General features: G+C 35.7%; 1 protein-coding gene across 1 annotated transcript; it reads right to left on the bottom strand.

Moving 5' to 3' along the window:
• Nucleotides 1-18,004: 18,004 nt before the first annotated feature.
• LOC120180164 lies at nt 18,005-18,871 on the bottom strand. The gene is made up of 2 exons (XM_039185549.1): nt 18,677-18,871; nt 18,005-18,548 (listed from the first exon to the last, which is right to left on the bottom strand). Exons 1-2 carry the CDS (start codon nt 18,847-18,849, stop codon nt 18,134-18,136), a joined length of 588 nt encoding a protein of 195 aa, XP_039041480.1. The 5' UTR covers nt 18,850-18,871; the 3' UTR covers nt 18,005-18,133.

The raw sequence follows: 18,871 nt of genomic DNA, 5'->3' as shown, positions 1-18,871 counted from the left end.
GACATACACGTGGGTATAATGCGGCCCCTGCAGCGCGCTATATCTGGATATCTGACACGTGGGGTATAGCGCGGTTCAGGGGGCGCGCTATACCCCTAATTACCCCCCCTCACGTCCCCATCCTTCCTATAAATATCCCAATCCTCAATCACTTTTATCACACCAAATTCTCTCAAATTCTCTAAATTTCTCTCAAATACTCTCTTTTTAAGGTATATTTTATAATATTTTTACTATTATATTTTTACTTTATTTAATATTTTACTAATATAATTCTTTTGCAGATATATAATGGAAGGCAGTCTACTTCGCTCGGATGGAAATCATATATCTCTACACTTTGCTGATACGGTAACATTTTAACGTTTTAATTTAATTTAAATTATTACTAATATTTAGTTATTTATTTAATGCGTGATTATTAGATTAAGAATTAAATATCTCGACACTTTGCTGATACGGTAACATTTTAACGTTTTAATTTAATTTAAATTATTAGTAATAATTAGTTGATTCATTTAATGCATGATTATTAGATTAAGAATTAATTTTTGCAATTATTTATTTTTAGGAGAAGGACCGTGTGTTAGATCATTTTATTAGGAATCTTAAGTTAATGATACCCAGCCGTGTCTTGCCGTATTTAGTAGAGGCTGGATTCGGTTACATAGGTAGATATCAGGGTCACTGTAAGATAGAGCCAGACCTGATTTCTGCTTTAGTAGAGCGGTGGAGGCCGGAGACCCACACATCCCATCTTTCGTGCGGAGAGTGCACGATCACGCTTGAGGATGTTTCTATGCACCTGGGGCTTCCGGTGGATGGAGATGTGATATCGGGGATAGCTTCTGGTTCTTGGACCACTTTGTGTCGGGATAGTCTATGACGTGTCCCGAAAAATTTTATCGGAGGTAGGATACCGTTAAATTGGTTAGATGCCAATTTTCGGGAGTTGAGCGTAGAAGCCTCTGAGGATGAGGTTAAGATGTATGCACGGGTATGCATACTGCAGCTGATAGGAGGGTTGTTGATGCTGGACAAATCGCGCAACCTAGTTCACTGCATGTAGTTGCGACATCTTAGGGACTTTCGTCTCGTCGGATCATTCAGTTGGGGCTCGGTAGTTTTGGCTTTGTTGTACAGGGAGATGTGTGGAGCCACTGACTACAGGCGTAATGCTATCGGCGGATGTCTCATGCTGCTGCAGTCTTGGGCATGGTATCGATTGCCCTTTTTATGTCCCGTTGTGAAGAACCCATTCGTATTTCCACTACTTCTGAGGTAATTATAAAACTGATTTTGTATATTAATAATTTTATACAACGTATAACAAATTTTTGTCTTTGAATAGGTGGTCTACTGATAAGAAAAATCATCAGGAGCTACCTGATGATTTAGAAAAGATTAGGGTGCTAATCGATCAGAAGGCTGGCACACAGGTATGAATTTTAATGTTTAAAAAGCGATTTTAGATTATAGTTATATAATTAGATTATTATTTTGATAAAAATTATATATTATTTATTTTAGTTTGAATGGGTGCCATATTCTACTGATGATGTGAGGGCGGTGATCCCACCTGAGTTGAGGGGCCATTAGATGTTTGGATGGCGATGGTCTCTCTGATCTGTTATGCGACCGTCGAGTGGCACTCCACTGATCGCGTGCTCCGGCAGTTTGGTTGTTTTCAACCAATTCCGAAAGCACCTCGTAATATGGACGAGTTGCATAGCTTAGATAGACGCGGCAAGACAGATACAGATTGGCTGGTGAGGCATCATGGGTGGGTCGTGTTGTAGGAGGATCGACATCGGCGCCTTCCACTTAGAGAGCCCATTTTTTAATGACTTCTTGATGTATGTTGAGGATTATTATGAGTGGTTCAACAGTAACGGGAAACCGTTTCTATTTCTCGATGATGCACGAGGGTAGACATTTCCACGACGTCGACAGAGACGTTCACCGACACAGCACCATCATCCCCCGACTCGTGGACGGAGAACAGGTGCTTCCGGTTCATCCTCAGCTGCACAAGCAGGACCTTCCCAGCAGCCACCGCAGCCATATATGATGCCGCTATCGCCTTTCCATTACCAGATGTCGCCGCTGCCGCCTTCACCTGGTTTTATGACCCCGCCACCGCCACCGCCACCGTCACAGATGACCCCTCCTGGAGGCTATTATGGGTCTATGTTTGTAGATCCGACATGAGGTTCATATGCTGGATATTTAGCGGGTTCAGCCTCATCACCCATAGCCGCAGCACAGACACCGCCTCCTGTACAGTTTTCACACTCAGCGATGTCTGGGTTTTATGAGTTTTCCCAGTTTTCGCAGGCCGGTGGGATAGTCAGTCATACACCTCCAGGGTCCTTATTCTACGGAGGTGCTTCATCGTCATTTGCTCCTCATCAACCTAATATACCTGCGCAAGACGACGACGACGATGACGACGACGACGACGATGACGGTGATGATGATGACAGTGAGGAGTCAGAACCAGTGATACGAAGAAATCCTCCTCGAGACCGACAACCACCGCCCTGAGGAACACATTTGCGTCGCAGGCATCGATAGATTTTGTTTTTTTATTATATTTGTATTTACTTTATTTTGTTAAATTGTAATTTTTTTTATTATTTCTCATTTAATACTTACTTTATTTTGTTAAATTTGTTGGACTTTTTTAATGTATTTCAGTTCGTTTTGCTTATTACCATTTAATATCAATTATTGTAATTTGGTTATCATTTACCATTTAATACTTATTGTTATTAGTTTGTTAAAATTTAATGGTTGTATTTGTTTTTTTAATCTTCATCGGTGATTATCAAATGACATTAACTTGAAGTAAATGCAAATTAAAGTACAAGAATTATTATTTGATAATAAAATACATCATTTCCTCATCAATTGTTACTTGATGACAACAGAAGTGGACATGTTTTTCTAGTGTGTCCTGGGTTTCAACAATGCCCACATCTTCTGTCTTGTCTAGATCTTTCTCTAATATCCATATCGCAATGAATTCGATTGGATTTTGGAAGACCACACTCCCTCAATAAACTCAGATTTGGTACAATCGGAAGCCAATCTTGAACCTCATCAGGGTCTTTGTCATTACCTATGGGGGGAAACTCAAATTCGTATACCTTAAAAACTTCAGATAGTAGGTATACGGGATCCACAAAATGGTTATAGTCTTGACGTGTATGCGAGCAAGCTGCTATCACATGAGAGCATGGATACTTCAGAGCTTGAAAAAACCCACAGTCGCACGTTCTGTCCCTTAGATTTACTCTTAACGACAAAACTTCAATCCCTTGAAGAGGTCGCGGCAACTCTGTGACACGAAACATTTCATGCCTTCTAGAGAAGCTTGTTACAGACATTCCATTTGATGCATCAATTTTTTTCTGTAGATCTGCAACTAATCTAGGGTGATAGACATGACCGCCTTGCATCAAGGTTTGAGCTTGTCCCCCGAGCTTCGCAAAAAGCGCCCCCAAACGAAAATATGTAGTCTTTACCAAAGCCGCTACTGGTAAGTGACGTGCACCCTTTAAGGTTGAATTGATTACCTCTGGCAAGTTGGTCGTCATGTGTCCATATCGATATCCACCATCATATGCGTTCGTCCATATTTCTTTATCGATGAGAATGATGTAATCATATCCTTCCTCGTTCTTCGCCCGTAACTTTTGAAACATTGATTCAAACGTTCGAGGAAGTAGTTCGTAACCTGATCAAAAAATGTATAACTTACTAACTTGTTGTCTTTGCAAAATTAAAACGATCGAAAGAAAATAAACTTGCTAAGTTTCACTTACCCATGCGCACAATTAATTGACGCTCATCATTCTTCTTGTACCTTCCATGGTAGTTCGCGGCAATGTGTCGAAGACAATACCTATGTTAGACAAAGGGTGGTTGCCACATTGGACCCAAAGACTCCATTGCTGCTTTGATCCCAGCTCCGCGATCTGAAATGACACAGATGTTTTCCCTCGTGATAACATGTGCCCGTAAATTTAAGAGGAAAAAAGCCCAAGAAGTTGTATCTTCTCATTCGACAAGAGCAAAAACAACTGGAAGAATGTTGCGATTGCCATATTGGACAACTGCCAATAATAAAACTTGCTTGTATTTTCCATACAAGAAAGTCCCGTCGACCTGGACCACAGGCTTGCAGTATTTGACAGCATTAACGCACTGTGGGTAACTCTAAAAAACCCGGTAGAATTGGAATCGATCGCGAAGAACTCGATCATTATGGTATGCATAGGAGGTTTCGAAGTCCACAATTGTCCCAGCATTCAACGTCCGCTCCAGCCTAAACCAACCTGGAAGTTCGTTGTAAGATGCATCCCATGAAGTTTGATAATGGCATTTTGTTTTGCCAACCAAGCTTTTTTATAGGAGACAATGTACCCATACTACGATTGTATAGCTGAAATCAACACTGCAACAGCTATATGAGAGCTTGCTTTGACTATGGTCATGATGGCTTGGCATATCACTTCAGAGACCAAGTTGGGATGATCTTGGTTGACCCCTCCAGCACAACATGTGTAAGGACCGTTGTATACTGTTAGTTCCCATTTGTTTTTTTTCTATTCCTCTTCGATATGCGAACCATCCAATTGCATCCGTTTTCACGCTGGGCACAGCAACATACATATTTTTTGGTCGTGGAGCGGTCTACTCTAGGCTGAATAGAATTACGGATATTGCAATTTTTGATAGCCATCATCGCTTGTTCTTTGCTTGAAAACTCCATGCCTAAAGATAACTCACCATTATTTATTGATGAGTAATACCCATAGTCACCGAGATGAGGCATATCCGTAAATTCTGGCCCATACATTGCACCATAATCAGCTTCATACATGTGTGCAGGAGGGTCAGTTTATGCCACATTTCCTGGAACTTCATCATCATCGGAGTTGAATTGCAGTGATTCTGGGTGAATGCATAGTCCAGTCTCAGCACCATCCGCACCAGGCTCACGAAACGGTTCTTCTGGTGGAGATGATGATTCCTCCATGCTCTCCACATTTAGGTCGTAGAACCTACTACTTGTACGCCTTCCCCTTGAAATGGAAGGCATATCGACATTGAGATCGAAAAAGCTCGTAGTCGAATGCCTCCCCCTAGAGCTTGAAGCCATCGCGTCAAATGGAAACTGCACAAATGGTTGCGTCAATGGCATCTCCATACTAAGGTCAAAGGGATTTGCAGATGAATGCCTTCCCCTTGAACTGGATGCGATGTTATCATATGGATTGTTCGTCGACCTACCTCGGTACATATCGTAAGGAGTTGCAGATGAATGTCTCCCCATTATGGCATTAAAATCATTACACATTACTATCGTTGGGCTGTCAACTTGATCAACTTGTTCAGTCAGCCCATAGTAGGAGCTTAATGATTGACCCCGAACATCACACACTTGAACAAAATGTGCATACATTTCAATAGCGGTGTCTGAATAATTATTTTGAGCTTCAACCATCATTTCAACATGATCATTGTTCGAAAGTTCGAACGTTGTATAAGTTAATGGCAACAATGATGTTGGAAATCTATATTGCAATGACGACACTCTTCTACTACTTCCAACATGAATCTTCCTCGAAATCTTCGTTATCAGCTCCTCAAGAGTTATGTTTCTCTTGAATGATATTTTAACACGCTCATTTGATACGAAAACAACGCCGGTTTCATCTTCTCGAATTTCACCATCATAATAAACAATAGCTGAAAGTCGCGCCATTATTTGAGTTTAAAAGTGCGGCACTATTATATATGCAAAAAAAATAAATGAAACAAACCTGATTTAATAAATTATATATGAATGAACATATAACACAATAAAATTTTTACACATCAACGTAAATAAATTAAATAATATAATTTAATATTATTACATGCACCGCAAAACTATTTTGACATATGCTCCCGCTTTCCAATTTTACAAACACAAAAATTAATTGAAAATAATTAGTATAATATATTTTTTCAAATAATCATAATAAACAATAAATATAATAAAAAATTATAACAAAATTATCTTATAACGAAAAATCGCACGAACTTCTAAATAAAATATGAAAAGATTGCCAGAATTATTGACTCGTTGACGGAATTGTTGTATTAATTTATAAGTTGAGAGGAGAGATGTGAGAAACTTAACCGGCGGAGAATGGTATTTATAGCGAGGAAAGTTATACAAAACGCGGTACCTGCCCCGCGCTATATAAAATTAAAGGTATATCACGGTACCTGCCCCGTGCTATACCCCTACGTGGCGTATAGCGCGCTGCAGGGGTCGCGCTATACCCACGTGTATGCCAGATCACCGTATAGCGCGGTGTAGGGGGCGCGTTATACTCCACGTGTATGCCAGATCACCGTATAGCGCGGTGCATGGGGCGCGCTATACTCCACGTGGCGCCAAATTATCGTATAGCGCGGTGCAAGGGGCGCGCTTTACTGCTAAGGGTGTTAGATCGAAAAATATAATCTGACCGGTGTTAGATCCGGAAATATACTGTTCACCAATGATATATCAGGAAAATCGCCCTTTTATTCAGCTGTGTGTGGTATTCCTTTTTTGTGTTCCGTTCCGTTTCAGCTTTCACTTTAACAGCTCAAGAAATGTTTCACCCGTTCTGTGTTAAAAAGGTTCTTTTTAATCATTCGCGTCTTCGGTTAGTGTGGGAGTTAAGGTTTAATAAAAAATAAGTTTTAATAAAAAATAAGTTTTTAAATAATGTTTTGAAAATTCTTTTATTGTTTTTTTAAATGTATTTAATATTTTTTTTATTTTAAGTGTCTAGGCGTTAATCGTCATTAAAAACCCTGTTAATTGGCACATGATATGTTTGGGTAATTTTTTTAAAAAAATTATTTAAAAAAATAAAAAAAAAATATTATTAAAAAACCCTTCCCTACTCCCCCGTGCAACCTTCTCCTCGCCGGCCGACCAAATGGCAAATGGTCGAGCGCCACATTAGGTCAAATAACCGATTACCATAATCTATCTAAGGGATTTTTAGAGATTTAAAACCTTAAAACTAAATATTTCATTTACACCATTTTTGGTGTTCAATATGTTGCAAAAGTATGTGGTTTTAGTCGTGAGTGGTTGGTCGGTCACACGTCGTTGGGTGTTAGGCCAATTAGCGGCATTGGTGGCAATCAACAGTGCCAAAGGGAATAAAATTAAAGTTTTAAAAGTTTTGATTTTTTTAAGATTTGAAGAAATTTAAGGTTTTTTAAAATATATTTTTTTATTTTTATTTTGAATAAAAGTTCTCAAAATTATTAGACGTGACACTTATTACTTAACGGATATTTTTAATGACAGTCAATATCCAGACACCTAAATTTATAACAGATAAAACATTAGTCACCTATTTTTAACAAAATTTCTTTAAGTACTAAAACATTTTTTGAAAATAGTTTAGTGACTTATTTTTTATTAATCCGAGAGTTAATGTTGAGTTAAGAGATAGTTGGATACAGTGGAAAAACAATTTTAAATATTATTTTTAGATAATTTGATTTAATATTTAATTATTTAAAATTATAATTAAAAATATTTTAAATTGATAAAATAATTTTTGTAGTATTTTAAAATATAAATAATTAATGATATAAATAAATATAAGTGTGAAATTTTATTTACACGTATTTAAAAAGATAAATTTTAGATTTTCATTTCTTTAAAAAAATTAACTTAAAAAGTATTTTTTATGTATTTTTTATTTTTAAAACCATATTTGAAAATCATTATAGAATAAGAAAAAGGAGAAACGAGAGATTGCGACAACACAATAAAAAGGGTTTTTTTTAGGTCTAAGCTTGATTTCCATTTGCATTCTTTTTGGCAGCCTTTCTTTTAAATTCAAACCACTATGGTATACATATAGGCGATTTCACCTAACTGACTCATTTTTTTAAATTCTCCAATTCTAACATCCGTTAACTAATATTTCCCGATGTAGTATACTTTCGGTTGAGGTGGCATAAAGGTGGATCCCCGGGGGCACGTTTTATCTGGGTTTATACTGAGTCGGATGCCACGTGTGAAAGACGCATCCCCGAAGATGCACTTTCACGGGATTATGCTGGATCGGACGTCACGTGGGGAAGACGCATCTCCGGGGACACGCCTTCTATTAAATACCATAAATGCCCCCATCCGTTTTCCCCCAACTACCCCTCCTCCTCCCCTATATAAATCACATCTCATTCTTCACACCAAAATCATATTCTCCTCTCTTATATAACTCAAATTCTCCAACTATTTGAGTTTTAAATTTCTTATTAGTGGTAAGAAATTTATTTTTAAGTTAGTATTTTTTTAAATGGTTTTTATATTTTATAGTAATATAATTATATAAATATTATTTTTATTAAAATAACATTAATATAATTTTTATTTATTTAAATTTATTTAAATTTATTAATTAATTATTTTTTGTACTAATTATATTTTTTTTGTCTGCAGTTATAATGGAAAGTGACATGCTGCTGCGATTGGATGCAAACCATATCTCCAGACATTTTAGTGATATGGTAATATTTTTTATAATTAATGTTAATATTTATTATTATTTGTAATTTAAATTTATAATGAATTTATATTAATTATAAATTTTTATAATGCATATTATTTAGGAAAATGATCGTATTTTAGACACTTTTATTAAAAACCCACGTATACCGACACCGCAACGTATTTTGCCATATTTGTCTTCTGCTAGGTTCGGGTATATTGAAACAATTATTGGTGTTTGCAAACTCGAACATGTCCTAATTTGTGCATTGATTGAGAGGTGGAGGCCCAAAACACACACAATTCATCTTCCATGTAGAGATGCTACAATTACATTAGAGGATGTCTCTATGCATCTGGGGCTTCCCGTCGATGGGAATATTATGTGTGGTATGGCGGATGGTGATTGGCAGTCAATGTACATGGAGTATCTTGGAGCTGCTTCGCCAGAGTTTAATGGAGGTAGAATAGCTTTATCATGGTTGAAAGCTAATTTTGAAGTTCTGAATGAAAATGCTTCAGATGATGAAGTAAAGGCATGTGCTCGGGCTTATATTTTACGAATCATTAGAGGAATATTGATGCCTGAAAAATCTCGCAACCAGGTGCATTGTATGTGGTTGCGACATCTGATTGATTTTGATGAAGATGGAAGATATAGTTGGGGCGCTGTAGTTTTGGTATTTCTCTTCAGAGAAATATGTCGTGCAAAAAATTATAAGAAAACTGCTATCAGTGGATGTCTCCTGTTTCTGCAATCATGGGTGTGGTTCCGCATGCCTTTCTTATGCCCGATCGTCAATGAACCATACGTATTCCCCTCATTATTGAGGTAATTTTCGAACTAAATTTTGATTTAAATATTTTAATTAAATAGGGTAATATTTAGTTTATATTATATTTTATAGGTGGTCGATGAAAAGAAAGAACCATAGAGATATATCTACTGGATTAGAGGAAATCCGTTTACTTATTGATACAAAAGCTGGGTCTGAAGTATGTTTTGAAATATGTTTAAATATGAATATTTTAATTTAAAATGTTAGATATAATTAGAATATTATATTTATTTAAATTGTATATTTATATTTCAGTTTCAGTGGATACCTTATGCGAGCGATGAAGTAAAGGCTTGCATCCCACCCCACCTGAGTGGGTCATTAGAGGTATGAATGTCAATTATACCTCTTATATGTTATGCTATTATTGAGTGGCATCCAGTTGATCGCGTGCTCTGTCAGTTTGGTTGTACGCAATATATTCCTGGAGCACCTAAGAATTTAGACGACATGCATAACATAGACAGACAAGGCAAGAAATATGTTAACTGAGTGGTGAGACACAGAGATTGGATTGCGCTTTGGGAAAACCGGTATGCACAGTTGGCCCCTCGACAATATTACGCTGAAACTGGTCATATGGTTACAAATAACTATATGGACTGGTTTAATGAAAATGGAAAGTCGTTTCTACATTTGGCGGAAGCACGAGGGGTTAACATTCCTAGGCACTGAGAGAGACGTTCACCGTCTCAATATCATCGTCCCCCGACTCGTGGACGGAGAGAAGGCGCTACCGGTTCTGCATCAGTCCCGCCACAAGATCCCTATCCACCGATGATGATGCCCAACCCTCCAGTTCAGATGCCCAAGCCCACCAATTTATATGCCATCTCCGCAGGGTTACATTCCTAGCCCTCAGGGTTACATTCCTAGCCCGCCAGGTTACATGTCTAGCTCACAGGGTTTTATGACACCATATGGAGGTGCATATACGGCTATGTTTAATGATCCAACATATGGTTCATATGCATCTTATTTGGCTAGTGGTTCTTCTCTACATACACCTCAATCTCCATCTGGATCACACACATCGATGCCAATGTTTTCACATTTTTCTCAATTTTCTATGAGCGATGGGATTGTTAGTAGCACTCCTCCAGGGTCGTTATTTTATACAGGCCCTTCAGTGTCATCTACAACACCAGCCGAAGAAAATGCCGATGATGATGATGATAGTGAAGATGAGGAGACTGAAAAACAAGTTCCACGAAGAAATCCTCAGGGAAATAAACAACCACCGCCATGTGGAACTCATTCGAGAAGACGACATCGGTGATCCAGTTTTATTTTAATGTTATTTAAATAGTTTTATTTCATAAATTTATGTAATTTGTTTATGTTATTTTAATGTTTCATGGTTGTTAGAACAATATTTTTAATGTTATTTTTTTATTTAAATTTAACATTAAATATTTTTAATATACAAATTATAGATTTCAAAATTTAAAATTAAAATACAAATTATGGTATTCAAAATTTAACATTAAATTCAACTTAATATTCCAATAGTATTCAAAATTAAAAGTTATATTCCAATTATAGTTCACAGTACGTAAATTGAAATTAAATTTATCCATACATATGATTTTATCCTTAACATATACATTAAAACCAACTTATCACTTCATATTTATTCGTAAAAACATGTCAATGCTCATTCCATACAATTTCAATGTCACGACCAACTTATCACTTCACATTTATTCAATTTATCCATAACATTTTATCCAATATATTCAAACAACCAATTGATCACTTAACATTTATTCAATTTATTCATAACATTTTATCCAATTTATTCAAACTTCACATAACGTTTTAATTTAAGTTATGAACTTAAATGTATCCATATGTATAATTTTATCCTTAACTTGCGCGCCTATTACAAAAAGAACTTAAATTTTGGTTACAATTTACCTGATTTCACCATCCATATATAGTTCCCTGGGGGACATGAGTGACATAATAGGGCAATGATAACATATTCTCTGACAAAATAATCGAAGGCGCTCCCCCGGGAACGCGCTTTCACCACTTTGCCAAGTCCCCTCAGAAATAATAGGTACTGACATGAATAGTTCCCCGGGGGACATGAGTGACATAATAGAGCAATGATAACATATTCTCTGACAAAATAATCGAAGGCGCACCTCTGGGAACGCACTTTCACCACTTTGTCAAGTCCCCTCAGAAATAATAGGTACTAATATGAATAGTTCCCCGGGGGATATGAGTGACATAATAGGACAATGATAACATATTCTCTGACAAAATAATCGAAGGCACCCCCCCGAGAATGTGCCTTCATGTGAATAGTACCCCAATTATAGACACTATTATATGCAACGCATTATGGACTTTCAAAACAAACTTCAGTTCACAAGCTTTCAAATTCTCAAACTCTAAATTTCTCAAAAATCTCATTCCTCTATTTTCTGAAAATAAGTCATCTTTCTACTGTTTTTTATATGATGGAGAAATTAAGGAAGTTGAAGAGGGGGTTGTTTTTGAGTCAGATCATTATATCCCCTTAACCTTGAAGAGAAATATCACTCTTGAGGAGTTAATCACAAAAATTTCGTTAAAGATTCGTGTAGCTGGTCGGAGAAGACTATCTTAACTTCAGTATAGATTTCCTATTGTACTTTTTCGACTCACGTATACATCATTTCAGCTTTCCAATGATGATGATGTTTCTATGATGGTTGATACTCATATGGGGAGTTCACAATCTCTTATTGAAATGTATGTCACTTTTATTGAGGTTCGTGTTTCTCGTGGTCTCTCATATTCCTCTCACTTTGGCATTGCATATCATGTTGATCAAGTTGATAGCCCGACGCAACTGATATGTAATGATTTCACATCATTAATGGTGGATCCAACGCCAGATGTTATGTCATCAAGTTCAATAGGAAGACATTCATCAACAACTGTTTATGATCTCAACCCACGTGGTTTCACCAATAATCCATATGGCAACATCTCTTCTACTTCAAGGGGCAGACATTCATCTGCCAATGTTTTCGACTTATATATAGAAATGCCATCGAGACGGCAATCTATTCACATCCCACGTGATACAATGGCCTCAAGTTCAAATGGAGAACAAGCAAGCGGGAACTTATTTGACCTCAATATTGGATTATCGGAGGAACCCTCATCTCCACCAGAAGAACCTCTTCGGGAGCCAGGTGCTGAAACGGGATTACTCGTTGAACTTGACTCACCACAGTTTAACGTACATTCTAATGATGATGAAGATGATGTTCCGATAAATACAACACCAATCGAACTTCCTACACATATGTATGGTGCTGATTATGATGCAATGTACGAGCCTGAATTTTTGGATCTTCTTGATGTTGGCAACTATGGACTTCAGTCATAAGTCAACGACGGTGATTTACATATTGGAATGGAGTTCGCATCGAAGGAGGAAGCAATGATGGCAATAAAGAGTTACAATATTCGTAACTCAGTTCAGTCCCGAGTTGATCGATCTACCACGGAGAAATTTTTCTGCTACTGCGTTCAACGTGACAACGGATGTCAATGGATGGCTTGTATATCAAAGAGGAAGAGCAATAACAACTTATGGGAACTAACCAGATACAACGGTCCTCATACGTGTTGTGCAAGAGGTATAAACCAAGATCATCCCAACTTGGACTCCAACATTATTTGCCAATCAATCATGTCCATTGTGAAGCAAATCTCTCATATAGCTGTTGCAGTGTTGATTTCTGCTATACAGTCACAATATAGGTACACCGTCTCCTATAAAAAAACTTGGTTGGCAAAACATAATGCCATTTGCAAACTTCATGGCGAATGAGATTCCTCTTACAACGAGCTACCCAGTTGGTTTCATGTTGTGCAAAGACTCAATCCTGGGACAATTGTTGAGTTTGAAACTCAACATCATTACGTGAATGATCGAGTGGTTTGTGATCGCAGCCAATTCTACCGTGTCTTTTGGACTTACCCTCAGTGTATTAATACAGTCAAGTATTGTAAACCAGTTGTCCAAATTGATGGTACTTTCTTATATGGGAAATACAAGCAAGTTTTATTATTGGTTGTGGTCCAAGATGGAAACCGCAATATTCTTCCTGTTGTGTTTGCCCTCGTTCAAGGAGAAGACACTGAGTCCTGAGCTTTTTTCCTTAAAAATTTACGTTTATATGTTGTGACCAGGGAACTTGTATACATTATTTCAGACCTAGGAGTCGGGATAAAAGCAACAATGGAGTCTTTGGGTACAATGTATAGACCTCCACATGTTCAACATCGTTATTGTGTCTGTCATATTGCTGCAAACTATTACGGAAAATACAAGAAGAATGATGAACGTCAGTTAGTCGTGCGGATGGGTATGTTACTTTTTCCCAATTTTTCTATCATTTTCGTATTACTTATTTATACTTCATATTAACTATTACATATTCCTAATGGCTTAGGTTACGAACTTTTACCTCAAAGGTTTGAGTCTATGCTACAAGAGTTGTTTGGCAAAAATAAGAAGGGGTGCGGGTACATTATGGGCATCAGCAAAGAAATGTGGACAAATACGTATGACGGGGGGTATCGCTATGGTCATATGACAACAATCTTGGCTGAATGAATAAATTCAACCTTAAAGGGGGCGCGTCATTTACCAGTCACGGCGTTGGTCAAAATGACTTATTTTCGTTTGGGTTAACTCTTTGCAAAGCTCGGTGGACAAGCTCTTACTTGGATGCAAAACGACCATATTTACCACCCAATACTAGTAGTTGATTTACAGAAAAAAATGGTTGCATCAAATGGGATGTTGGTTACAAATTTTTCTCGTACCCGTGAATTGTTTCGTGTAACCGAAATGCCACGTCTGCTGTAAGGGATTGAAGCTAACTCTTTCAGAGTTAATCTGCAAGAGATGTGGTGTGATTGTGGTTTCTTTCAAGCACTCAAATATCCATGCTCTCATGTCATTGCAGCTTGCTCACGTTCATATTTGGACTACAAAAAATTATGTTGATCCCATATACCAACTTTCACAAGTATTCAGGGTATATGAATTTGAGTTTCCGCCCATAGGAAACGAAAGAGACCCAGATGAGATTCAAATTTGGCTTACAATTGTACCAGATCCATTACTTTTGAGGGACTCAGGTCGTCCAAAATCTACTAGAATACATTGTGATATGGATATTCGGGAGAAGTCAACAGAAGAAAAACGATGTGGGCATTGTAAAAACATCGGGCACAATAGAAAAAAATGTCCATCTCTGTTATCATCACATAACCGTTAACCCTTATGTAATTAATATTCTATTTAAATGAATGTTTTTGTTTCTAATATTTAAATGTAATTGCATTTTCTATAATTTCTCAATGTATGTACACCTAAAGATTTTTTTAAATTTTTATTTAAAATTATTTTATGATATTTATTTAATATAATAATTAATATTATTTATTATAAAATTTAATTATTAATTTTAAAATATTATAATAATTTCACCTTCTAAGTAGAGAAAAAGGTTAAATTAAACAAATTAAAAGTAAGACTAAATTGATAAAATATGTAACTATTGAAGATTAAATATGTAATTATACTAATTTTATTAACTTATGCATCAATATTTTCTTTAAATATTGATAACAAATTACTATATTGATAACATTTAAATAATTAAGTGATAAAATTAATAGATCAATAATCAAATAATAATAATAGATATATAACAATACGTGTTATATTATAATTTCATACATTTTTCATATAACTACAATAAGATCAAAGCTTGTTTTCATCTATTATTCCATCCGATTAATGTCGCGTGGAATGGGTGAATGCCAAAGTCCCTGAAACATATAATACTAAAACCTAAATTCGCTCCACCTTTAACACACATTTAAAAAATACATTCAATAATTCTTAAATTATAATCGAAACACTTTACATAATATATTAATTATTTATAATAATAGTAAAAATAAAATCTTTATTATTAAAAGAAATACCATCGTGGCATCTGATTCAGCATAACCCATATAAAGCGAATCCCCGGGGACGCGCCTTTCACACGTGGCATCCGACTCAGCATAAACCCAGGTAAAGCGCTTCCCCGGGGATGCGCCTTTGTGCTTCCTCAGCCGAAAGGGTGATACTTCGGGAAATATTGGTCAACGGGTGTTAGAACGGGATAAATTAAAAAAAATGGGTCAATTAGGTCAATTAGCCATACATATAAAGTTTATCATATAAACTGACATCATTTTAATAATTATTGTGTACTTTCATTTATTAAAGAGAATGTTATTTTTTTAAGTTTTAAGTTAGAACAATTGCGATTGTAAGATTTTTCTCTCTTGAGATATTGACTTCGAACAATTACGTTTGTAAGTTGTGCATTGTTAATGACTAAAAAAATATAATACATATATATTATCTTATAATTACCTTAAACTATTAAAAATGACAATGAAATTAATGATAATTAAAATATTAATGTCATTTACTAACACATGTCATAACAAGATTAAGTATTAATAAAACTAGGATATCTTTTTGGAGTGTCAAAATGAATTTATATATTTTGGAGGGGATAAAGTACATTTTCGTTGGATTAACTTTGTGTGGTTTCTTAAGGGGATAAAGGGCAATTTATCCTTTTAGGGGGTAAGAACAATACATGCCCATGTACTAGTTTGAGATTTTTTTTAAAGTTAAAAGTATTAGTTTAAGATAAAAAAATTCAAGTACCAATTTTAAAATATTACCAACTTCAAGTAATAATTTGTATTATTATTTTTTAATAGTACGGGGTTAGTATCTATTCAAAATATTACTTAACCATTTGACAATGGAAACATCCAAATGCAATTAATTATTAGAATCCATAACCTTTAGGAAGAATAACACTCAATTTATTTTTCTTCCACTTTGGTTAGGGTTTTCTGGATGCTCGGTTCCTACTGCCTCACGAGGTTAGTTGTACTAGTCCAAAAATAAAATAAAAAAGTTGCATTATTTATGGTGTTTTCATGTCATTTGGCAATGTCAAAACAAACATCATATCTTACAAGTAAAAGGCATTGGATGTGTCGAGTATCCAAACACTGCCCATCGGGGCCATTGCTACCACGTTCTGCTTCTGCAATTTTAACCCTTTTCAACCACCATAACCAATTCTAAACAAACACATTTCCACCGTTGCATGCCTTTTTAAGCTTTAAATCACCTCTGATAACTTTGCCCACGATGAAGGGGAATGTTTTTTTCCTTAAAGATTTTTGATTCGAATAGTTACAGTCTATAAATAAGTATATATTATCAATAAATTAAAAATATATAGGGAAAAATATTATCTTAAATTAACCTATTATTCAAAAATAAAACTGAAGGGATGAGCTATCGCCTATGGTTTTGAAATCGTACTCGGTGGGTGTTGGATAGGTTTAAACTTCGACAAATAGGATCGGCCCATTTAATATGCCCACCTCCATTCTTCATTAATTAATACACACATCTCACATATCAACAGTTTAATTAATTAATAAAATTAAAAACTAAGGTGGCCTTAGCATATAACACAGTTGATATGTTTTGTCTTCTCCTTTAATAATCGTGTGCGGCAACAACTTGCAGATAATGATACCCCAATCATGGAATTTAGAAGCCACAAAGTCAACAACCCGGAATTATTAAACTTAAAATATTCATTATTTACTTGCTTTGAACAAATTAATAAAGAAATGGACTTCTTCCTTTTTAATCTTGGGTAAACTATACTAATAGTCTCCTTTGTTTTTGGTTTTACAGAATTTGATTATCAATTTAAAAATTAATGGTACATGGTCCCTGACATTATCAATTCGTTCTAGTTTAGTCTCTAACGTTACCAATCCGTTCGATTTTATCCCCTCAGTCGTTAAATCCAATTCGATTTTGGTCCCTCAGCTATTTCACATATTCGTTAGGAGTTAACGGCGGAAGAACTTAAAACAAACAAATCGATAATGTTAGAGACTATTTATCCTTAATTTTTAAATTGGTGATCAAAATCAGACAGGCCCTAAACAAAAGGAACTATTAGCATAATTTACCCTTTAATTTTATAAATATGACCCAACGACTTATTCTTATGCAGACCCTTCACCAAGTCAATTAATTCTAATCAATTCCTTTTCTAATATATAACGGTGAATAGTTTATGTACATAAACTTTAATTAAAAATATGATGTTTTATGTATTTATTTCCATACTATCAATTCTATCTCAAATTACTAAATTTAAATAAATCTGCATTTTTTTTCAAAAATTATTCCGACCGCAAAAACAATTTGGAATCTGAGATATCAGTATTGGAAGACCTAGCTAGCTAGGGATTTGACTTGAACAAAATCGGTGAGCAATTGTTTATTTATTATTATTTTCTGTTAGTGGAGCTAGCTTTAGCTTGTTATATATCAATGGAAGCATTTTGAAAATTACGTGGCAAACATTCTATTTCGTTTTGAATTATTCCATTTTTCATTGACTAATTCTTTGCTATGATATCAAACGTCATAAGTTAACCATGCACCTTATGGTATCCAAGAATTTTTTTCTTCTTCTAAATCACACTGATATTATATCTGTTTGGAACGAGGGAAAATAAGAGAAAACCAAACCATAAACAATCTCCGTAGTTTCATTTTCCAGATAAACATTTATACATGTGTGTTTTTTTTTTAACTTGAAACCTCGTCCAAAAGCTTGTATCTTCGTACCTTGTTTCTGGAAACATGCCTTGTAATGTGCCCACCACTCGAAATCTCTTTTGACTTTCTTGTCCTAAGCTTCTCTTCCAAACGAGCGTTGCTTATGATCCTCTTTCGTGTCGTGCACGGAGGCCGTTTCTCCGGCGAGTTTGGTCCGTTGACAAATCGCAGCTTTAAGTTTTGGTTCCTTTGGGTGCCTTTAAAGCCTGAACCTCCATTGTTATAATCACACTTTCCCTTGTTCTTATCATCATCGTCTTCGTTGTTTTCTTTACACGATGGTGAAGAAGTAGAAGAATTCTGAGATTTTGAATCCATTTTTTGATTCAAACACCAATTGCAAACATCATAAGACTCGGCTTTGGGATACAGATTGCTGCAATATCTGCTACAAAAGAAACCAGAAACAAAATATGATCGTTTTTTCTAATTTAAAAAAAAAAATTGATCAAAGAAAACAAAACCCCAGAAAGAATAGATCTTGATTGTGGAGGGTATAAACTATAAAATGACCTGTGTTGATATCTGAAATGGCAAACTTTGCATTGCAAGAGCTCATGAGTTAGGCCAGAATCGCCACACATGCAACACTGGACCAGGCTTGATTGCTGTGATATAATTGGTGCACTCTTTTCCTTGTTTGCTGTCATTTTGTTTTGCAAGTCATATGAGACAGATGAAGGCATGGTTTTTATAAGGGGTAGTAAG

Source organism: Hibiscus syriacus, unplaced genomic scaffold (genome assembly GCF_006381635.1).
Source record: "Hibiscus syriacus cultivar Baekdansim isolate YM2019G1 unplaced genomic scaffold, ASM638163v2 tig00112491_pilon, whole genome shotgun sequence".
NCBI lineage: Eukaryota > Viridiplantae > Streptophyta > Magnoliopsida > Malvales > Malvaceae > Hibiscus > Hibiscus syriacus.
The sequence above is the reverse complement of the archived record's forward strand: the minus strand, read 5'-3'. Positions and strand labels throughout refer to the sequence as shown.